A 25,069-nucleotide genomic window follows, 5' to 3' on the forward strand; every position below is an offset into this window, starting at 1 on the left:
TATTTTTTTTTAAATAACAGACGTCGTACTTACCTCCTCTGTGCAAGGGTTTTGCACCGTGTACCTCTGGCTCCTCCTCTTCTTGAGTGCCCCCATGGAAAGCCGCCTTCCATGGGGGCACTCCCGAGTCCTGCTGCTGTGGCCATTGACACAGACAGCAGGACTCGGTCCCGCCCCCCCCGGCTCCTGGGTCACATGATTTGATTGACAGAGGTGGAAGCCAATGGGTCCTGCTGCTATCAATCTATCCAATGAGGACCGAGACAGCGGCTGCTGCTGCTGTCTTCGTACCCATCGCATGAACGATCGGGTTCAGGTAAGTAAAAGGGGGGGCTGCAGCAATAAGGTGAAAAACCTTGAGGGTTTACAACCCCTTTAACCACTTAAGGACCGCCTAACGCCGATATACGTCGACAGAATGGCACGGTTGGGCACAGGCACGTACAGGTACATTGCCCTTTAAGTGTTCAGCCATGGGTCACACGCATGCGGCGCGCTCGCGACCTGGTCCAAAGCTCCGTGACCGCACCCGCGGGACCCGATCACAGCCAGTGTCCTGCGATCGGGTCACAGGAGCTGGCAGTGTCACTGATCGTCTGTTCCCTGTTATAGGGAACGACGATCAGTGATGTCACACCTACAGCCACACCCCCCTACAGTAAGAATCACTCCCTTGGGGCACACTTAACCCCTTAGCGCCCCCTAGTGGTTAACCCCTTCACTGTCATTGGCATTTTCACAGTAATCAGTGCATTTTTATAGCACTTTTAGCTGTGGAAATGACAATTGTCCCAAAAATTTGTCAAAAGTGTCCGCTGTGTCCGCCATAATGTTGCAGTCATAAAAAAAATCGCTGATCGCCGCCATTACTAGTAAAAAAAAATATATTAATAAAAATGCCATAAAACTATCCCCTATTTTGTAAACGCTATAACTTTTGCGCAAACCAATCAATAAACTGAGGGAATTTTTTTTTTTTTATATATATATTTGTTGGGGATATTTATTATAGCAAAAAGTAAAAAATATTGAATTTATTTCAAAATTGTCGCTCATTTTTTGTTTATAGCGCAAAAAATAAAAACCACAGAGGTGATCAAATACCACCAAAAGAAAGCTCTATTTGTGGGAAAAAAAGGATGCCAATTTTGTTTGGGAGCCACGTCGCACGAGCGCGCAATTGTCAGTTAAAGCGACGCAGTGCGGAATCGCAAAAAGGGGCCAGGTCCTTTACCTGCATAATTGTCCGAGTCTTAAGTGGTTAAAGGAAATTTATGGTCACAGCACACACTGTCTGCTGACCATATTTTTCCACAAGTTCCTGGATTCTAGGGCCGAAACAACTAATCGATTAATCGACAACTAATCAATTATGAAATTAATCGATTACAATTTTTCATAATCGATTAATCGGCCAGTAACATAATGGGGTTAAAAAAACTAAAATTAGCCCTTTATAGTACAAAAAAGCAAATCGCTACTGTAAATATTACTTTCACTGTCCCACAGTAAAAAAAATTAACCCCTTACAGAAGCGATTATTTGCTCTTTTTGTACTTTTTTTTTTTTAACCCTATTATGTTACTAAACATTTCAGGCCTGGGTCACACCTCTGTTTTTTGGTGTTTTTTGTAGAAACACACTGCAGTTCATTTACATGTTTTCCTATTGGACACGTTCACATCCATGATTTTTTTTTCAGCTGCTGCGTATTTGGAAAGGGCAAGGCTTTTTAATGCAAAACGGTGCCATTTTGTTTTTTTTGGTTCAATATACTTTAATTGTGAAGCTGAATACAAGCATGTAATGTGTTTTTGCAGCAATTTGTGTTTTGTAATCTGCCCAACAACAAATTGGGCCAAAAAAAATAAAAAAATGCATTTTTTTAAGGCTATTATCCGATTAATCAAAACAATAATCGGCCAACTAATCGATTATGAAAATAATCGTTAGTTGCAGCCCTACTGGATTCCCTGAATGCTTTGCATCTTCCCTCAAGCTACATATCCCATGGTACCTTGCTCCCTGCAAGCAGTGATTTCTGTACCTCCTGATATTCCTTCTCTGAGCACCTCTGTAGTTCAGAAGGCAGGCTCTGTGAATTCTGTGACACAGCAGTGCCTATCAACATGGTAAGAGTGAAAACGTGTCACATAATTCAAGGAAGTAAATGTGTGGGATCTTCACAAAGTGAGTGTACAAACTTCAAGATTGTTTAGAATAATAGAAGTAGGCTATAAAGAATTTAAATACAGTGTGGAAATTAATATATGATTTTATATCTTGACCATAGATATGCTTTGAAGGAGTTTTACACAATAGAAACTATCCTTGCCCATATTGTTTGACAGGCTAATTTTTTACAGAATATTGCTCATAATCTTTCTAGACATAAACAGTTTTTCAACACTATGGTACATGCACATTCTTTCATTGACTAGCAAACAGAAGATAATGTAATATGTGGCAGCTACATCAATAAGGCTTTGTGCCACTTTTGTTCATACAGTTTTACGGAGCTCAATAAAATTCTCTAGGTAAATAAAGTCATAAAATAGTAAACAGTTAGTAAATAGTAAAACAGTTGTTCGGCAGGATCCATTTCACCTGAAAGCAAAATCGGTTACTGTACCTGGAAAAAAACAAAATGGAGTTGTGGAAAAAGAGACACCTCAGTGTTACTTTGCTAAATGGTTACAAGTGTTGCTATCATTTTTATTTACCACAGGAAAACTTTATAAGCTTTGAAGAAATAGATATTCATCTAACCAAACACAAAATTATCAGTGAATACTGTATATATAATTAATATGTTTTAAACACTGTTGTCACTATTGCCTGGTCTTTGGTCATTGTAAAGCTGATTCCACAGAAGTGATTTAAAAATATTAGTTTCAATAATGTTATACTTCTATAGCGCTTTATTCCCTGGGGACTCAAATTACTTTTATTTGCATTGGGGCAGATGGTGAGGCAGCCATCTTGGATGCACTCAGTAGAATATCATACAAACCAATTTTATATAGGAGCCAATTAACCTACCAACATGTCTTGGATCATATGACTGCCGTTATTGGCTGTCATGGCAGTCACGTGGTCCGTGCGATCGGGAGCTTTCGGTAAAGTGAATGTAACTGTGCGGGGAGCATGCAGCGCATGCGCTTTTGGCACAGATGTATTAGGGCAGTTGATACAAATATGCTGCCCCTCTGCGCCAAGGACCAGGCCCAGAGAGGTCGTATATTAGTGTACGGCCTGTGCCAAGGGGTCAACCACTTACTGACCGACCGTCGTCGTTATACGGCAATATTTTGAAGAGGGGTATCGTTGTTATGGCAGCAGCTAGCTACCATAACCCGGTAGTTTCTGCGGCGTATTCACAGCAAGATTAGCTTTTATCAGCGGCGGGAGGGTGCCCACCGCTAATTATTGGAGCCGTCGGTAGCAGCGGAGGTGGTCAGGTCCTTTCTCCTGTTAGGTATGGAGACAAGTCAGAAAAAGATGCCCCCCACTCGTCTCCATACCATTGTTGGGGGAAGCAACGTCCCTGTGTGGTACCAGCCTTTTGCTGAAGAAAGAGGGCACCTTTGTAAAACAAATGAAATTATGATGTTCCTCATACCTGGTTAGATTAATATATATTTAATATATATTTAATATATAGAACTTGCCTTGAATAGTGTCTGAAAGCTTGTACACAAGCACATGTACATTTACCAGTGTTATATGACAGACTAGCTTGCTTATGCCTGTCAGCCAATTCTGAGTTTGCTTACAGAGCACGCATATGTTAAGCAATATTTATGGATACCTTAATTCAGGTGTCAGCCACTTTTTACCACTTAAGGGCCAGATTAAACGTATGTGAATGCATGGAGGCCCGCATTTACCTGTTAATAAATGAAGATGGTGTGGTACAAGGAAGGATTCCGAGGTGACTGTAGACAGGGGAGGATACAGAGGTGGCTGTGGACAGGGGGGATACAAAGGTGTCTTTGGACAGGGAGGGATACAGGGGTGGCTGTGGACGGGGAGGGTACATCAGTGGCTGTGGACAGGGGGGATACAGAGGTGGCTGTTGTTTGGGGGGGGGTACAGCGGTGGCTGTGGAAGGGGGTACATCGGTGGCTGTGCACAGGAGGGGAGATACAGAGGTGGCTGTGGACAGGGAGGAAAGGCACAGTGGTGGCTGTAGACAGGGGGGATACAGAGGTGGCCGTGGACAGAGGGGGATACAGAGGTAGCTGTGGACAGGGGGGATACGGAGGTGACTGTGGATGGGGGGTACAGCGGTGCCTGTGGACAGGGGGGGATAGAGAGGTGGCCGTGGACAGAGGGAGATACAAAGGTGGCTGTGGACAGGGGGATACAGAGGTGGCTGTGGATGGGGGGAGATACAGAGGTGGCTGTCGACGGAAGGGATACAGAGGTGGCTGTGGACGGAAGGGATACAGAGGTGGCTGTGGAGGGGGGCAGTGGTGGCTGTGGACGGAGGATACAAGAAAATGCTTGCCCAGTGTTTAAAAATGTCATCTGCAAAAGTGTCTGTGTTATACAATAAAAATGCAGCTATATACCTCATTAAGAGCACCACTCGGTGCTCACATGACTCGCTGCCACTCTCTTCTCTCTGTCTGACAATTGCAGCGGGCGGGGCCGAGAACGACTTCAGTCAGGAGGGAAGGAGAGAGGCGGCAGGGCCACGGGTTGCCAAACTCTGCCTTAATTGATATTACTTAATAGTTAGAGAGCACTTTGTTTGCAGATGAGTTTATCAGTAAATAAAAAGAAAGGAAAAAGGATGTTACAGTAAAGCTGAACACAAAGCAAGAGAAAAATGAATCAGGTTACCACTTCTGATATCTGCAGACTTGCTGGAGATTAAAATAACTGGATTTAATTAAAGAAGTTATTGGGGTTTTAAAAGTGTGCTTATTCTTAAGCACAACTCAAAATTGAAAAACACTTGGAGAAAACAAAAACGTGATGTTTGCACTGCAAGAACAGCTAAAAACGAATGCCTTCTTATTTTTTAAGTCATAAATGCAGCCTGTGTGTTTAATGCAAAGCATATCCAAATCTAAAACCAAAAATGTTATATTTTACAACTTACTCATACTTTTTTTCAGGCTAAGAACATTTTCAGCAAGTACAGAATTTTCTGTCTGCTCTTGCCAGAAATGCAATGTCTTTGTTGGTTCCTATAAAGCCCCATACACACTATCAGTTTTCCTGCAGGTTTTCTCTTCAGGTTTACCAAAACCATGTAGTGCAAGGGCCTGCCTGATTGCATACAAATTGAAACTCTTGAGGTTTGACCTCATATTAGATGGTTTTGGTAAACCTGAAGAGAAAACCTGCAGGAAAACTGATAGTGTGTATGGGGCTTAAGATGAAATGATAACACAAACATCCATTTCTTGTGCAAACTATTAGTCCACCATGTAATGAAGACAAAACAAAAGGTAGACATGTTTTAAGTCCAACCTGTGTGTCAATGATGGCTCCTTTCAAAGATACTGGGGAGAAATGAGTTTAGCCCCAGAACTGCAATATTCGCTAAACTTCCAAGTAAGCTTAAAAGGAAAATAAACTGACAAACGGAAAACAATAGCAGCGCCTACATCTAAGCAGTAATACATTTTATTTTTATTTTTGGGTTTAAATATGCTTTAAGTATAAGTGCACCATAGTCATCCTCTCCAGTATTTAAAGAAACCCTGCAGCCAACCCATTAATTTCAATAACATTCCTCCCATAAGACTATGTGTGTAATTAACATGATTTATGCATATGCTATATGCCTATAAAAGCCTCCCTTTTGTAGGCACTCAAAAGGTCTGAGAGGGTTGCTAGGTGTGACCATCGTGGACATTGACTTCAGCAGCCAAGTGACGCTGTATAAAATACAGATGGGTGTAGCAGCAGGGCCAATATAGACAGTCAGACACACTTCTATGGTGAAACTAAGAAACTATGGTAAACTATGGCAGTACTAGAAAATAAACTTCCTGGAATGGTCAAATTCCCTAACAAGTTCAAAGAATGTTTTGTGGAAAGAAAAAACACAAATCATAAACTTATTTTTTTCTGGGCCTTTATCTGATTTATTTTTTATTTAAATGATGACAAAGTCTCAAAGTATAGATTCCAAATACACCAGGCAAAACTCTTGGCATCCCCTAGCAGAAGCTGTGAATTTTAAGTTAAGCTGAGAAAGTTAAGAGAAAAGGATCACGAGTTGGCCCCAGTAAGGGCAAGCAGTTGCTGTGTGACTAATGGTATTTTGTTATATTGCAACAAAACATGATTAAAAAATAGCATTTTATCAAACGAGAAGAAAAACTATTCGTATTAAACAAGCACTTGCTTATAGATAACATACTCAAATTCATATTGCATATACAAATGCATGAATGTGCACAAGTTTTACATCTTTCTCCAAACATGATTTCATATACAGTAATACCTTGGATTACGAACCTTTTTCGTTCCAGAAGAAATCTTGTAATCCAAAGCACTCATATATCAAAGTGAGTTTCCCCATAGGAAATAATGGAAACTCAGATAATCCGTTCCACGGCCACTGCTTGTCTATGCAGTATCGCATGTGGCCAGAGGTGCAGGATGCACTCGGTGTTTCAAAGTGTCTCCCAGTGCCTTTGGGTGGTACTGGTGCCCCCACACCTCTGGCTAAATGTGGTACTGCACACCGCAGAGGCTTAAATCCTGCTCATCTTGCGAGACAACGCTCGCAAAGCGAGTCAGATTTTTTTTTTTAAAACAACTCGTATTGCGAAACGCTCATAAACCATGTTACTCGCAATCTGAGGTTCCACTGTATCTTGATCCTTGTTGCCTAATTTATACCTATATGCTTCACTGGAATAATATGTCCACTTCTTCAGAGGACCAGACACTACCAAAGAGACATTTATTTCAGTTCTGTCAAAAAAGAAGGAACTCCTTATTCAGTTCCCATATTGATGGACTCCATATGCAAAACAAGTAGAGGGAATATACTATATACAGATGAAGCGGTGGAAAAGCTCCTGGTTTTAGTCAAATATACATGCTTAATAATAACAGCCACCTCAATGAGGAATATTGAGGAGGTGCCATGGCCACGAGTTGGTTGTATCGCAGGTCTCTGAAACTGCAGTTATGGCCAATATGGTGATGTAGGCACATCTGTGGATGCTTTCAAGATGTAAAATTGTTTGCATATTCATGCATTTGTGTACACGTAATGAATTGAGGCATACAATCTAAGCAAATGCTTTCGTATAAGAACAATTTTAGTCATGCTTTGTGAAATACGACTATTTTTATTCAAATGGTGTTTTGTTGCAATTGAAATACATACCATAAATGTTCCACTTTTTTAGTGTTTGATTTATTGAATTAAAATGGAGATGTAAGCACCAATATTTGGTAAAAAGGCATATATCCTGCAGAGCCCTAATACATAATAACTATATATTAGAAAACAATGCTCCAATAGATAACAGATAAAGTAGGCTTCTTAACCAGTTCACAAGGAAATTAGTAAGAATATTTGACTTAAAACGAATTTAGAATAATTCATGTGTATATCACAAAGTTTTCGAATTGGTCACAAAACATTTGCCCCAGAAAAAAAAAAAAGAGAACTAAATGCAATTCATAATTTCCAAGGGGTAAACAGCAATATCCGCAAAGGTGCATGAAAAGCAGAATATTAAATTATAAAAGACATTCTTGTTTGGGGGGAAGGGAAGAGGCATAGACATTTAGCAGTAGCAGTATTAGAGCAGGAAGCAGACAATCTAAAAATATGTAATACTGGCACAGCAGCATTAGATAAAGACAGTAACAAGCAAACAAGGGAAATTACACTTATAATTTTAATTTGGAGCAGCAATACACCACCAGCACTATAAGGGAGAATGACATTTAACTACTATACAACTATATATATAGCCTAAACGTTAACCTTTGGCCAGGCTATATAGACCTTCAAGTATTTGCATTATCTTAATAAGCAGTAAATACTCTTTAAAAATATCCTTGCTGACCTAAAACTGCATACTTTGTGAAGCAATTCATCCTCAAATTCAAAACAGAGGCACTGTAGTCAGATTCTACAATAGCTGGTTTCTCAGCCAATTTAGCTCCAAGCTCTCTGTTTTCCAGTTATTGACCACCTTGTAAAGTAAACCTAGAGCAAGTACTGTAAAATGCATGCAGCTAGTGAGGGCATGGTTTAAAGATTATGTTGTGCTTAATAATATGAAAATACCAGAATGTCCATAGCCCAGCCATGTGTTTATTCTAATCAATATAAAACACAAATATAAAGATACAGTACAATGCTTGGTTGAGAGGGATCAACATTATTGCTTAAGAAATATGGCACTAAGAAAACTTCACAAATTAAAGCATATGTAAACCCAATCAATAACATTTCTGACATGGTAAAGATATTTCAAAAATTGTTTTGAATATCTTTAAATCTGCAGATTTCATAAAAAAAATACCTGTTCATTGTGCCAGTTTCAGGCACTTCTTGTAACAAGATGATAACACCCTGTTCTTATCTCCCACACTTGTTCTCCTGTGTTGTCACCCTGTAACACGCTCTCCCAGTGGAGAGTACAATCAGATCTATCAAGGTTCATTGTGGAGGCATGGTCCATTGTTGTCCCCATTATAAAATGCAAAGCAGAAGTTGCTAGAGTGCATGCAGACAGAAACTACAAAAAACTAGAGGAGCATAACGGTATTTTATCTCAATAAATACATGATCATTCTTTATGATTTGCTGTGGCAAACTAGATGTCATTCAGAGAGGATTTATATATATACACACACACACACACACACACACACTGGAGATCAAAATTAGGGAACACCTACAATTTCTTAAATTTCAAGGTCACTGCTTAGTCCTGTTTTGTTAAGCATATTTCATTAGTTACATACTGTATATTTTGAAGCACAGAATTAAAAACTTCAATGAGATTTAAAAAAGAAAAGTGATACAAATTAGAGAACACTTTCAGATACCTCCCAGTTATTGGTATTAATCTGGCACCTTGTGCTAATTTCTTTAATTACCTGCGACACCTTATTTAACTGGAAGCCTAATGCAGCGTACACACGATCCAAAATTCCGACAAGAAAAACATGGATTTTCTTCCGACGGAATTTTGGCTCAAACTTGTCTTGCATACACACGGTCACACCAAATTCCGACCCTCAAGAACGCGGTGACGTACAACACTACGACGAGCTGAGAAAAATTAAGCTCAATGCTTTTAAACACGCGTCGCCTTGCTTTTGAGCATGGGTAGGATTTTTCTCCATCGGAATTGCATACAGATGATCGGAATTTCCGACAAGAACTTTTCCCATCGGAAAATTTGAGAACCAGCTCTCAAATTTTTCTTGGCGGAAATTCCGACAGAAAAATTCCGTTGTAGCCTACACACGGTCGGAATTTCCGACCAAAAGCTCACATTAGACTTTTCATGTCGGTATTTCCGATTGTGTGTATGCAGCATAACTTTACAGTTTTCACTGACCTTGCAAGATGGTGAGCCGTTCTAAAGTGACTGAAACCCACCGGCAGCAGGTTGTCTAGATGAAGGCCAAAGGCATGACCCTTTGAGCCATAGCAAAAGAAGTCTGTTGTTTTAAATCTGTGACTTCTAGAATATTGCATCTTTACAACTTTACATCCTTACAACTGGTCCAAGGTTCACTATAGTAATGAAAGCAAGTTTAATTTGTTTGGGTCCGATGGGAAACATTATGTTTGTCGTCAAACTGAGGAAAGGCTGAACCCAAAGTGTGTAAAGAAGTCAGGGAACGGTGGAGGGGGATTTGCATTCACTCTGGCATGTAGCTGTATAAGAATATAGCTACATACCAGAGTGAATGCAAATGTTTATCAGAACCTTCTTCGACAACATGTGGTTCCTTCCCTGCGTTCATCCCCTAATCAGCCAGCAATTTTCATGCACGGCAATTCCCCCTGTCACACAGCAAAACGGGTAAAGTAGCTCCTTGAAGCTGAAAACATTGAAATAATGAAATGGCCAGCCCAGAGTCCTGATCTAAACCCAATAAAAAAAAAATGGAAAATCCTTGGCGACAAAGTTATGGCCAAGAAAGGAAGAAAAGAAAAGAGTGGGACAAAATCACACCAGAGCAGTGTGAGAGACTAGTGATATAGCTGCAGATGTGCTGAAGTCATTCAAAGCAAGGTCATGTACACTTAATAATTGTTGACTTTTGTAACTTTCAGAAATTTTAGTTGTAATCTTTCTCCGTGCTACAGTCATTGATGTTCTCTAATTTTGGCCATTGTGTTTTCTACAAAATAACGTTTTTTTTGTTGAAGTGCCTTGATTATTTAGAAAAACAATGTTTTATTAGCATGGTAAAGCCACAACAAAAATTCCATCAAAATTCCATCAAGCAATGAAGATTTCTGAAAAAAAAAAATCAAGTGTTCATAAATTGTTCTCTAATTGTGATCTCCAGTGCCACATATATATATATATATATATATATATATATATTTATATATATATATATATTTTTATATATATATATATATATATATATATATATATATATATACATACACACACTATATTGTCAAAAGTATTGGGATGCCAGTTCTGAAAAACGACCAAAAAAAAAATTTGAATACCATGCCATGCTCTATTTTTAACGACGTTTTAAACTATGCTGTTTTTCGGGTTGTAAAAAATGATCGTGTGTGCGCTTTAACGACGTGAATAACCCGCAACTGCTCAGAAGCAAGTTATGAGACGGAGCGCTCGTTCTGGTAAAACTACCGTTCGTAATGGAGTAAGCACATTCATCACGCTGTAAGACAGAAAAGCGCAAATCGTCTTTTACAAACACGAAATCAGCAAAAGCAGCCCCAAGGGTGGCGCCATCCGAATGGAACTTCACCTTTATAGTGCCGTCGTACGTGTTGTACGTCACCACGCTTTGCTAGAGCATTTTTTTTTCACGATCGTGTGGGGGCAACGTCGTTTTAATGATGAAGTTGGAAAAAACATTGTTTTTTCGAGAGGCTGAAAAACGTCATTGAAAAAATGAGAGGCTTAAAAAATGATTGTGTGTACGCGGCATAAGTTTCACCATAGGAAAGTAGTCACTCATGACATGAGTGACCTATACCAAATAACATTTTGTTAATAAAAAGGTAATTTTATAGAGACACATTGTTGTGTCATTTTATAATCCACAATGAGAAATAAATGCCTACACTTAACAGACAAGAGGATTCTCTGCTACATTTATTTTTTACAAGTATGCATTTTAGTGTTGTGTATTCGTAGCTAGTTCAAATCATCCACTGCTAGCGTATTATGTTTCTCAGTTTACTTGCAAGATTTTAATGCCAGGGTTCCTGGCTTTACCGCCTGTTGCTCTCTCACTCTTCCATTGTAATCCTCCCATAATGGTCTTCTTCAAGTAAATAAGAATGTCAATAAATGTCTTGCAGCAACAAATGTGTGCCATTTTGATGCTTTTAGTAAATCAACTCCACTATGTGTGGCTTATCCTGTAGTTAACTGTATCTTGATATATTTATATTGTTTTATATCTTTCTCTTTGCAGATTCTTTTGAGAGAAGCTGAACCCAGGAGTGTCCTCTCGGCCAATAGCTACGCACAGTTGGCAGACAACTACCTCATTTTAACCTTAAAGGAATTGTAAAGGAAATGTTTTTTTCACCTTAATGCCGAGGGGCGGGCCGAGTGATACAGTGAGCGGCTATGGCCGCTCGCTGTATCACAGGAGCTCTCTCGCATGAATGTGTGTAGTTTGTGCGGGGAGGACCAGAAACAGCCGCCGAGGGACCCCAGAAGATGTGGATCGGGGCCACTCTGTGCAAAACGAACTGCACAGTGGAGGTAAGTATAACATGTTTGTTATTTTAAACACATTTTTTTTTTCCTTTAGTGACCCTTTAAGTGTTTGTAAACCTTAGACATGAAATATGAACAAAGTATATCCATCCATAGTGTGTACTGTCTCAATCAAAAGGACTAAAGCCCCATACATGCTATTAGCTTTTCTGCAGATTTTTGTCTTCAGATTTACCAAACCATATAATATAAGGTCAAACCTTAAGGCCTTGTACACACGGTCGGACCAAACCGAAGAGAATGGTTCCGACGGACCGTTTTCATCAGTTCACCGCTGAAGTGGCATGATGGTCTGATGTGTGTACACACCATCGTTCCAAAAACCGATCGGGTCAGAACGCGGTGACGTCAAACACACGACGTGCTGAATAAAACGAAGTTCAATGCTTCCAAGCATGCGTCGACTTGATTCTGAGCATGCGCCGGTTTTGAACCGATGCTTTCTGTACTAACCATCGGTTTGGACCGATCGGGCAGCGGTCCATCGGTTCGGTTTTGAAGCATGTTTTAAAATTTTGGACCGAAGGAAAACAGACCGATGGGCTATACACACGGTCGGTTTGGACTGATGAAACTGAACCTCGGTCCATTCTCATCGGTTTTGTCCGACCGTGTGTACGCGGCCTAAGAGTTTAAATTTGTATGCAATCGGGCAGGCTTTGCACTACAGTATATGGTTTTGGTAAATCTAAAGACAAAAATCTGCATGGGGCTTAAGAGGTTGATTTACTAAAACTGAAGAGTGCAAAATCTGGTGCAGTTGTGCAGGGTAGCCAATACGCTTCTAACTTCAGCTTGTTCAATTAGGCTTTGACAAAAAAATAAAATAAAATCGTAAAGCAGAGTAGAGCTGTACCAGGGCACCATCACATAACAGGGGGGCACGGCCAGCCGGCAGCTTCAAGCATCATGTAGTACTTTGCATTTTTATACATACTGTGATCATAATGTTGTTCCCTGTGGCTCCCAGATGGGAAATAATATTTCTTGGGTTGATGGGGGGGGGGGGGGGGGGGTGTTGCCAGGCCCATCAGTTCATCCAGAGGGCCCAGGAGACAGTAGATAGAGGGACTTTTGTTCTACTTTGGCGCATATGCAAACTTCCACAACAATCTGGGCCGCATTTGCTGATAGTGAGATTAAAGTCCCGGCTCGCTTAGTCCCTGTGCTGCGGGCAGGGGAGTGATTCCGCTTGTACACTGCCCGTCTATTTCAGCAAGTGCTGAGAAAACCAGCAGCAGAACAATGGTGGCAGGCTCAGGGCAGGTTGAAAGCGATAGATCTATGCAGCAGTCCATGTCCATCCATCTCCCCCTGACATTGTCTCAGCAGCAAGCAGTGCACACAATGTACAGTCAGGGCCAGGACAGGGGGTGGGCAGGAGGGACGGCTGTCCTGGGCACTGTGAAGATATAGGGGGATTTGTACTAGGAGGGTGGATTAGTGTTAAGAAGGGGAGTTTGGTGGAAAATTTGGTGGAAAAAGGGGAAATGGGGGGGGGGGGGGACTAGTGTTAAGAGATGGGATTTGGGACAGAGGGATTTGGAGGGGGATGAAAGTCACTACATCTTCCCAGTAAGATCAGACAATCACACAGATTCTCCCCCACCTTCACTTTCTCCTGTTTCTTTCTGCTCTCCCCTCGCATCTTCACTGCTCACACCCTGCAAAAAAGCTCTGCCTCCAAGTTTCTTGATGGATTCTGTCGAGGAAAACGGTTGTGTGTACAAGGCCTCAGATCTGGCTATTCGAATCACTGACTGTCTGCCTGACACTCTTTCCTTTCCAGTCTACTTTTTATCTCTTACAACTGTTGAGCAGCTTAGTACATTCTCTGCAGTCATTTAAGGTTGCCGCAGTAGGAATGAAAGAAAAAGTAATCTCTATGGCCACCTTCTGCAGAGAAGGTACTGAGCTGCTGAACAGTTGGAAGAGATAAAAAGTAGGCTGGGATGGCAGACAGTTAGTGTGTGTACCCCTAGAGAGGAATGCCCATATCTGAGATCACACATTTAAACAAGACAATAGGACTCATTTACACAGGTGGGTGGGACAGTACAAGAAGGCAGTTGGGCTGAATTTTTATCATCCCTGACCACCCCACCAAGGAGATGCAGCCACTCAGTGCTGTTTAATGGCAAAAATTAAAAGGCATGTCACCATGAATATGGTGCACCACAACTTTCCTGCAAGTGCATGAAATGAACATGGTTGGGGTGTTGTGGATCGGCATTTTTAGAGTTTAAACAGGCGGTAAAGGAACTGACATATTGCCCCCTCACTGCTTGTCAAACACCATGATAGCCATTCATCCAAACCAGCCTTTAAAGTCCTTTTAGCCCCCCTTTCTTCTTTCGAGTTCCCGAGTTCCCCTGGAGCCCTTTAGTTCCATGCATCACAACAGTGTCAAGTTCCCCTCCTTCTTCCCACTGACATACTGTACAGTATTTGCCAAATCAGTCTTTCTCAGATTGACAGCAGTGACACAGTAGTATTTTTTCCTTCACGTGACAGCACTAATGTGAGGAAATGTTTTCCTTCTAGTGACACCACTAACACAGGAGCATTTTCCTTTGCTACTGTTAACCCCATATGTATACACCATTTTTAATTGCTTCAGTTCACTGCAGTGTGCCACAACTATTTTTAGTCTTTAAGCACATGTACATGCACACACACACACACACACACACACACACCTTTCCCATGCCCTGAATGTTGCCTGTGTTGAATCATACAGCAGATCAAAGTGATCATCATCATTATCCTAATAATGAAACAGGTCTGTGTCCACTCAGTTTATGCAGAGCGGACACGGAACGAGCCCACTCTGCTCTATGGGCAGAATCAGCTTTCTGGTTAAACCCAACTACCATCCGATCTGCCTAGATGGAGGAGGACATACCCCCTTCTGTTTTTTTTTTTTTTTTTTTTGCGGATCAGATTGGAGGTAGGCAGATGGGCAGTTGCAGGGAGTGGGGTCAGGAGCAGGGTTGGGGGCCCCATCAGTTAGGCTGTACAAGGTCCCTTGATTTCTAGCAGCAGCCCTAGCTGTACCAGGTTTGGCACTCTCCCTTTTTAGCAAATCTATCTCTAATGCCCTGTACACACGATCGGTCCATCCAATGAAAACGGTCTGATGGATTTTTCCATCAGTTATTCGATGAAGCTGACTGATGATCAGTCGTGCCTACACACCATCAGTTAAAAAACTGATCATGTCAGAACGCAGTCACGTAAAACACAACGACGTGCTGAAAAAAGTTCAATGCTTCCAAGCATGCGTCGACTTGATTCTGAGCATGCATGGATTTTTAACCGATGGACGTGCCTACAGACGATCGTTTTTTATCCATCAGATAATTTTAAAACAAGTTCCTAATTTTTTAACCGATGGATTAATAACCGATGGGGCCCACACACGATTGGTTTAGTCTGATGAAAACGGTCCATCAGACCGTTTTCATCAGACAAACCGATTGTGTGTACGCGGCATAAGTGTAATATCTGTCTGATGCCGTCTGATTCTTGTGATGCTTCTGTCTGATGCTTCTCTCCTCTGCTATCAGCATGAATCACTTTCCTGACACCAAGAGGTAAAAAGTGACAGGGGAGGGAGCTCCAGCTGATTGACAGCCTAAACTCGGTTCCTGTGTGTTGTGCAAAGGGGGGGGGGTCCCTCCCCTCCAATCAGTTCTCAGAGTTCTCTTCACTGAGCTCTGCAGAGTGTAACTTCAGCTCTCTGCCCTCTTTTTTCTGACAGCTCAGACAAGCTTTATAAATTCTGGACATTGAATGTATGTAGAGAATAGAAGGCTGCAGATAAGTAGGTACAACTTATGTAGGATGATTTGTTTAATCTCTGTGTATCATCTAAGCCAGTCTATTTAAAATGGTATATATAAGGGTGTACAACCACTTTAAGCTATCCACATAAAGATGAGATAACAGTCTTCTAATCCAGGCGCTCAGTGTTTTGGACCCTTGTAGACTGGCATGCCTAAATGCTTGACTGTCCTAAAACACTGATAATTGCAGTACCTGACAGAAATGATATATTAACTTCACTATTAATAAGCATTGTACACTTTATATTTGTATGTATATTTTAAAGGTTCATTTCATAGCGCTGCACAATTTAACAATTATTATAGTCTATATTAGGTGTGGGGATTCACTGAGAGTGTCACAGCAGCTGTGGAGATATTGTTATTTTATTATTACTATTCACATTTAAATTTGGATTTATGTTAGTATTTGGCGCTGATTGTTTTTTTCACAGTTATATATATATATATATATATATATACATACATACACACACATATACACATGCATACATGAAATATGATCATGAAAATGTAAACATCAACAGTCACATAAATTGCTTAAAAACAAGCCAAACAATGTGAGATCAAAAAAGGTACACAAACCATTTGGAGTCAAAACAGCACAGTGGTTGGTTTGAGATGATAAATAAAGTAGGCCATTTGGCACAGCTACACACCACAAATTGGCATACTGTCTATAGAAACTTTTTGCTAAATTTACCTGAGTGGGTCTCCATCCTTTTTTTTTTTTTTTTAAAGAAGAGTATGCCAAGTGATGACATGCATGCTAAGCAATATATAAAATAGGATCTGAGGACATTGAGCATCAAAATGGCACACATTTGTTGCTGCAAGACATTTATTGACATTCTTATTTACTTGAAGAAGACCATTATGGGAGGATTACAATGAAAGAGTGAGAGAGCAACAGGCAGTAAAGCCAGGAACCCTGGCATGAAAATCTTGCAAGTAAACTGAGAAACATAATACGCTAGCAGTGGATGATTTGAACTAGCTACATATACACAACACTAAAATGCATACTTGGAAAAAATAAATGTAGCAGAGAATCCTCTTGTCTGTTAAGTGTAGGCATTTATTTCTCATTGTGGATTATAAAATGACACAATAATGTGTCTCTATAAAATTACCTTTTTATTAACAAAATGTTATTTGGTATAGGTCACTCATGTCATGAGTGACTACTTTCCTATGGTGAAACTTATAGCTGTTCCACAGCTGCAGAGGACACACTGGGTTGATTTACTAAAACTAGAAAGTTCAAAATCTGGTGTAGCTGTGCACTGTAGCCAATCAGCTTGTTCAATTAAGCCTTGACACAAAAAAAAAAACAGATTAACTTTTGTGCAGAGCTACACCGGATTTTGCATACTTCAGTCTTAAGAAAACAACCCCACACTGCCTGCTCCTTGTGGGAAAAGACTCTATACTTTGCATATAATAACATTTTTGATGCAGTCATTCCATTCTAATGTACAGTAATTAAAGTGAAATACAATGTTTTTTATGTAAGAGTGAAAAAAAAATCCACACTGAATTGTTGCCCCCAATATCTGTTTCCTCCCTTACCTGATCTTAGTTGTTTGATTCTTCCACTACTGGCAGCAGGATCTACCGGAAGGAAGTCTTTAAACCAGGTGATTTCAGGATCTGGATTTCCACTGGCTGCACACAACATAGTAGCTGTTCTTGTACGTTCTACAACCTTAAGCTGGGGGCCCATATCAATATTAGGAAAGCCAGGAGGAAGTTGATCCTCTGCACACAAAAATCATTAAGCAGACAACACAAAAAAAAAAAAAAAAAAAATCAAAGCTAGATCATTCAATGCCAGAAAGAAGAAAAAATAAATTTAGGTTCAACAGATACATAAATTCTTATACTTTTGACTTTCCTGCACCCCCCCCCCCCCCCATCAACATGCTAAATACATTTTTTAAACTAAAACCTGTTTTAATCCAAACCAAAGAGCATCATTACAGTATCTCTGTGCTTCTGTATGCAATGCAGGCAGACCAGGGCTGGTGGAGGGGTTAGCAAAAAGCTTTCTAAAAATTTTACAGCATCCTTCCTCAGGGCCTTCAGCCCTGGTGCAAGCAGTGGACTCCCTCATTGAAGCAGTTGTGCAAATATGAAAATGCCTTGATGGAGGAGTGGGAGGAGTGTGGAGGAGTGGGAAATTCACGGCAGACTGTATTTGCATGCACATTTCCCTACGTAACACCCACACGTGATGCTGAGCTTCCATGGTTAAACAAATTGAAATCCAATTAATAAAAGGTGCGGGTTAGGGACAGTAAAGTTGGGGAGGAAAAGGCTGGATCCTAAACTTCCTCCAGCCAAAAAATGAGATAGACTCCATTTGATGTTTGTAGCATCCAGATTATCCAAAGAAGGATTGTCCAGAATATTGCTGGGCATAAAAGTATACAGTCAGAGCGAGGCATATTCCAAAATAAGACTAGTTGACATATAGGGTCAGATTCACGTAGATCAGCGGATCTATAGATCCGCTCGATCTACGTGATTTAAGATCCGCTCCCGCAAGTTTGAGAGGCTAATTCACAAACCACTTACCTCCAAACTTGCGGCGGCGGATCCTAAATCCCCCGGCAGAATTCAAATTCCGCGGCTAGGGGGAGTGTACTATTTAAATCAGGCGCGTTCCCGCGCCGATTTAAATGCGCATGCGCCGTCCGGGGAATTTCCCGGCGTGCATTGCTCCCACTGACGTCACTAGGACGTCAGTGGTTTCGACGTGAGCGTGACTTGCGACGTGTTTGTGAATCGGCGTTAGAAAATTCAAATTCGACGCGGGAACGCCGGCTATACTTAACATTGGCTGCGCCTGATAAAAGCAGGGGTAAGTATACGACGGGAAAGCCGCTACGGAAACGTCGTAAGAAGACTGCGTCGGGTCCGCGTACATTCGTGAATTTGCGTATCTCGCTGATTTACATATTATTCAAGGTAAATCAGCGGGAACGCCCCCCGGCGCCATTTTTAAATTTCGAAAATAAGATCCGACAGTGTAACACATTGTAACACTGTCGGATCTAAGCCCTATCTATGCGTAACTGATTCTATGAATCAGGCGCATAGATAGGACCAGTGTAAGTCAGAGATACAATGGTGTATCTGTAGATACACTGTCGTATCTCTTTGTGAATCTGGCCCATAGAGTAATGGTTACAAGTAATAGACCAATTAGGGGCGGAACCAGAGTCTAGTCTCGGGAGGGGCACTACCAGAAAATATTTTTTTGGGGAGCAATTTATCAGGGAAATCACTGGTGTTAGCGAGGGGAAGGAAAGGGGGGAAGAAAAGTAAGAAGGTAGGGTAAAAGATAGGGGAAAGGTGGAATAGAGCTGAGAAGGGGGATGAAGAACAAGGGAGGAGTAAAAAAGAGTAAGAGGGAGTTCCCACTCCCTCTTACTCTTTTTTACTCCTCCCTTGTTCTTCAAGGGAGGAGTGAGAGAGTGAATCGGGCGGAAAAGAAAGAGGGTGAATCAAGGGAAAGAAGATTGGCAAAGAGGGAAAGATGGGGGTTCTGATTTGTGATGTCATCACATGGGGTGGAATTAGGGCGGAAATAGATTAGTACACCAAGGGATATGTTAGTGGATGCCAGACCGAGTGTGGATGACCTGCTACTGCTGGACTACATGTAAAGCAATATATTGGGTTGTTTTATGTGAGTATGCTGATTTCACACATTTTTAACTAGTTGCCGACCAGCCGCCCCAGTTCTACGGCGGCAGGTCGGCTCTCCTACGCAAGAGCCCGTAGCTCTACGTCGCTCGCTCTTGACTCCCGCTCGCGTGCCCGGTGGGCGCGATCTACGCCGGGCACCCGCGATCGCTCGTTACAGAGTGAGAACCGGAAGCTGTGTATGCAAACACACAGCTCCCGGTCCTGTCAGGGGAGATCAGTAAACGCTTATTGCGATTTTTTTTTACGAAAAATATGTAGAAGAATACGTATCGGCCTAAACTGAGGAAAACAATTGTTTTTTTATATATTTTCGGTGAATTTTTATTATGGTAAAAAGTAAAAAATATATATTTTTTTCAAAATTGTCGCTCTAATTTTGTTTATAGCGCAAAAACTAAAAACCGCAGAGGTGATCAAATACCACCAAAAGAAAGCTCTATTTGTGGGAAAAAAAGGACGCCAATTTTGATTGGGAGCCACATCGCATGACCGCGCAATTGTCAGTTAAAGCGACGCAGTGCCGAATCGCAAAAAGTGCTTAAGTGGTTAATAAACTTTTTTAATTGGAGAGCACTTTCTTTATTCGTGTCTCTGAGGAGGAGTGGCGTAGTTGGTGTAGGCTCGATGAAGGCAACATCTTTATATACCTCTGGAAGTAACTGAAGGTTTTCTAACATCAAGCGCATAACTTTAGAGGTTATATAGAGGGGTGAGCACATATATTTTTATATTGGAGCGTGTGGTGTTGGTTTGTAGAAGTTGTTAATGCACCTTGCAATACTGGAAGATGTATTATCTCACAGATTGAAACATTTAGCTAGATTAGTAGAGCGCCTTAACTTTGCGGCGGCGTAGTGTATTGTGTTTACACTACGTCGCCGTAAGTTAGCGAGGCAAGTACATGATTCACAAAGTACTTGCCTGCTAAGTTACGGCGGCGTAGCGTAAATCGGGCGGACGTAATGGCGCCAAATTCAAATTCGGCTGAGGGGGCGTGTTTTATGTTAATGGGGGGTGACCTGACGTGATTGACGTATTTTACGAACGGCGCATGCGCCATCCGTGTACATATCCCAGTGTGCATTGCGGCAAAGTACGCCACACGGTCCTATTGGCGTAAATCCCTATTCACGGACGACTTACGCAAACTATGTAAAATTTTCAAATTTCGACGCGGGAACGACGGCCATACTTAACATTACTATTCCAGCTATTTGATGGAAAAACTTTAGGCCTGAAAGTGCATTACGTAAACAGCGTATGTTTACTGCGTCGGGCAAGCGTACGTTCGTGAATCGGCGTATCTACTGATTTACATATTCTAGGCCGACCGCAATGGAAGCGCCACCGAGCGGTCAGCCTAAAAATTACACTTTAGGATACGACGGTGTAAGACACTTACGCCGCTCGTATCTGAGCCTAATTTAGGCGTATCTGGTTTCCAGAATACGCTTAAATTTGTGTCGGCGTAGATTCCGAGTTAGGTCGGCGTATCTACTGATACACCGGCCTGACTCTCTGTGAATCACCCCCATAGTATATAATACTCACTGTCTGTTGGATTCTTACACCATTTCTTAATATGGCACTACAGTTTCTGAGAAGTTACAGAAGATTCTAATGCCGCGTACAAGCGATCGGAAATTCCGACAACAAATGTTCAATGGGAGCTTGTTGACGGAAATTCCAACCGTGTGTAGGCTCCATCAGACATTTGCTGTCAGAATTTCAGACAACAAAAATTTGATAGCTGGTTCTTAAATTTTCCGACAACAAAATCCGTTCTCGTAAATTCCAAGCATGTGTAGACAATTTCGACGCACAAAATTCCACGCACGCTTTGAATCAAGTACGAGACGGAAGCGCTCGGTCTGGTAAAACTAGCGTTCATAATGGAGATAGCACATTCGTCACGCTGCAAATTTTTAAATATTTTAATGTAGCGCATTCTCTTCTTTATAATGCTAGAATAATGAATTTGTTATGCTGCTGATATTCACACAGATACGAACCCACAAGCACAAACTGAAGAGCAGAAACGGACTGAAAAGCACGAGGCTGAAAAGCGCGAATCGTCTCTCACCTAACTTCTACTAACACGAGATTAGCAGAAGGAGCCCAAAGGGTGGCGCGGTTGGTATTGAACTTCCCTTTTATAGTGCCGTCGTACGTGTTGTACGTGACCTCGTTCTTGGCGATCGGAATTTCCGACAACATTTGTGCGACCGTGTGTATGCAAGACACGTTAAGCCAACATCGGTCGGAAAAAAATCCAGTTTTATTATCGGAGTGTCCTATCTCGAGATACGCCGCGTAAGTCTAACTATGCTCCGTCGTATCTGTGCGTGTGCCCACAATCTGAGATACGCCTAAAAATAGGCTTCCTACGACCAACGTAACTTGTCTACGCCGTCGTATCGTGGGCGCATATTTAGGTTGGCGCATTTGCCGCTCCCATTGATTTTCTATGCACATATGCAAATGAGGGAGATACGCCGATTCACAAACGTAGTTGCGCCCAGCGCATAATATACGCGGTTTGCGTAAGTTGTACGTCCGGCGTAAAGTTATTTCCCATATAGGCGCAACTCATGCAAAGGTATGGACCAGGGAACAGAGCCGTCGTATTTTACGTCGTTTACGTAGTACGTGAATAGAGCTGGGCGTAGGTTACGTTCACGTCGTAGGCAGTGATCCGTCGTATCTTAGGGAGTAGTTCCGACGTGATTCTGCGCATGCGCACTGGGATGCGTCCACGGGACGGCGCATGCGCCGTTCGTTTTAAGTACTTCTATGGCGCTTGGCCCATCATTTGCATGGGGTCACGCCTCATTAGCATGGCTCACGCCCACTTCCACCCACGCTGGCTTATGCCGAGGAAACCCGGCGTATCTTTAACAGCAAAAAAAAGATACGCTACGGCGGCATAAATATGTGCCGATGTACGTGAATCTCGGCCCTTAATTTTATGTTTGCTGTTGATCTTAGAATCTTGGATTGCAGCTAAGAGGATAGCTTTATGCCCAATTATGAAAGGGGATACTTGGTGGCTATAGTAACTTATATGAGAGAGCTAAGATGGGCAGGTATTACTTTCAGTAACACTGGGCTCACTACCGCCCCCTATGCATTTCGACTAGCATATAGTATTGCACTATGCACAACTTTTAACTGGGATTTTTCCATTATGGATGACCTTGACAGAGGAATGTAATATTTTTTTCTTCTAATCATATAAGTGCTATATAAGCACACATTAATATGGTAATAAGATATTTCAGCACCACAATTTCTATTCGACGCACCTCTAGTTGATAGATGGCCCACACACTATCAATGTAATAATATATAGTAACATTTTACAAATTCTGCCAGATATATGTAAACCCAGGAGCACAACTGTATAAACTATAGGCTTTTGAAAATAGTATTTGGGGAGAAACCGTGGCAGATAATGAGTCAAGTAATGCTGAAAGGGCCTGAAGGAAGTACAAAGCACCCCTTAATACACCCCCTAAGAACATTATAGTATCTCAGTTGGGGGAAATTAAGTATAATGTTATAATAATAGTTATTATTATTATTATTTATGTACTCTGGTCACCCAGTCCAAGAAAAGCATACCTCCAGACTTTTAATAGATTGCATTTAGGAGGAAACAATTTGTTTAAACTGTTACATAAAAAAAGAAAATCTAAAACTGCTGTATAAAGGGATTATTCTAGTAGAAGGAGGGGAAAGTGCATGACATTGGACTTTTCAGATAAACAGATACCTCAACTCAAAATGCTAATCTTATATAAACAGTAGATTTTTTAAGGGGACAAACAATTTTAATTTATATGGTTGCTTACCTCTGAGGACTGTGAGTTTGGCACTAACTGTAGCTTCACCTTTACTGTTATGGGCAACACATTCATATACATTTTCATCTCTCGGTGTTCTAAGAGGTTGAATACGAAGAACTGCACCAGCACCTTCATCAAATTCTATAGTCTGTAGAGAGTAAGAGAAACACAAAGTATGCAGATATTGCATTATTAATTATTATATGTTGTCCATTAAAATCTTTTCTTAATACTTTTAAGTTACAATCACACGTAACAGTTTTTGTGGCACAAGATTTGAAATGAATAAAACCATTGACGGCATACGTTCATCGATTTTAAGAGAGAGAGATAAAGAAAGCAAACGCACACTCAGGTAATATTTCCTTTGTAAAATGCTTTGAGTCTCACACTAGCAACATGCTTACCGGAGGAGAGAGAAAAGAGGTAATCCTATCTATCCTTTTGCATACCTCCCGCAATTCCAAGTGTGTCCCGGGGTCCCGCGGACTAGACTAGAGTCCAGGAAAACAGGACAACGGGGGCGACATTCCGTGCCTCCATGTTTGGTTTTTCCCCGCCATGTTTGGTGTCCGGTGCCCTGTGATTGGGCGTATGGGGGTCATGTGCAGCGTGGGGCTGGCCTGTCTGTCATCGTCTAGAAGTCCTTCTCCGCAACATGACCGATATACGCCCAATCACAGTGCGACAGGAAATACGGACCATGGTGGCGGGAGACAATGACAGTGTGAGCCACCGTAGGCAGAGGGTATTCCCCTCTGCCTGTCTCTCTGCGTCCCTCGGCCACAGAGGGCAGGGCGACTCGGCTGTAAGAGATGCGAGCATGGATGGAGGTGCAGTCATACACCATGGAGCTCAACAACTTCAATCTTGGCAATCCCCCCCCCGCTCAACAACTGCGATCCGCGGAACCCCCCCTCCCGCTCAACAACTTTGATCCCCGGCCCCCCCCCCCAACAACTTTGATCCCCGGCACAACAAGATGTCCCGCATTGGATTTTTTAAATGTTGGGAGGTATGCGTTTGCTGCATCTCCCTTTCTTGTGCTATCAGGAAACTGCGATGGGTCTTTGACAAGGTTTTAAAAAGTTCTGGAGTTCAGATGTACCTGTGCTGTCCAAAGTTTTTTTCTCTATAGTTTTAGGCCAGCCATAGACGTTTTAAATCTCAGCAGGTTCAGCAGGAATCAGCCGTGATTCAAACCATGTATGAACAGGCTGAATGTACCAAGTTGATCGATTTATCAACTTTGGTATAACCATTCTGCCAGATTGTACTTGCGATTATCGCTAGTAATCAAAAAAAAAATGTGTTGCACTGTGAATATACTTAAACAAACATGTATTTAATTTGATCAAAATCATGTAGTGCTCATACACTGATGAGAATAAAGTGCTATAAGTGCAAAAAGAAAATCCATCCATATATACATGTAAAACTATATAGAGAAATTGGTTCTGAGGTCCCCAAACCAGAGAATCAAAGAAAGGGGGTGGGCCTATTGTTGGACTATCGCGGTACTGATAATATGGATATAGAATGTACAAACAAGGTATAAAAATATATAAGGAACATTTTTATTGAAGACAACATCAGTAAAAACACAACAGGGGGTGAAAAATAAAAGAATTAACGACCAACACAACACCAGTATAAAAATCCCCAGGAGGGGGAGAAGAACAGTGGGTTGAGAGTCATG

The 25,069-nt window shown here is 41.5% G+C and overlaps 1 protein-coding gene across 18 annotated transcripts in view; it reads right to left on the reverse strand.

Moving 5' to 3' along the window:
• Positions 1–25,069, reverse strand: part of PTPRS (protein tyrosine phosphatase receptor type S) — a 565,376-nt gene that overhangs the window by 402,478 nt on the left and 137,829 nt on the right. For all 18 annotated transcript variants that reach the window (XM_040322493.1, XM_040322436.1, XM_040322492.1 and 15 more), the window contains exons 4-5: positions 23,377–23,518; positions 17,378–17,566 (exon numbers count right to left, since the gene is read on the reverse strand). In XM_040322493.1, the coding sequence (XP_040178427.1) occupies positions 17,378–17,566; positions 23,377–23,518 (331 nt within the window). The remainder of the gene's footprint in view (positions 1–17,377; positions 17,567–23,376; positions 23,519–25,069) is intronic.

This window comes from Rana temporaria, chromosome 1, assembly GCF_905171775.1.
Source record: "Rana temporaria chromosome 1, aRanTem1.1, whole genome shotgun sequence".
In the NCBI taxonomy this organism is placed as follows: Eukaryota; Metazoa; Chordata; class Amphibia; order Anura; family Ranidae; genus Rana; species Rana temporaria.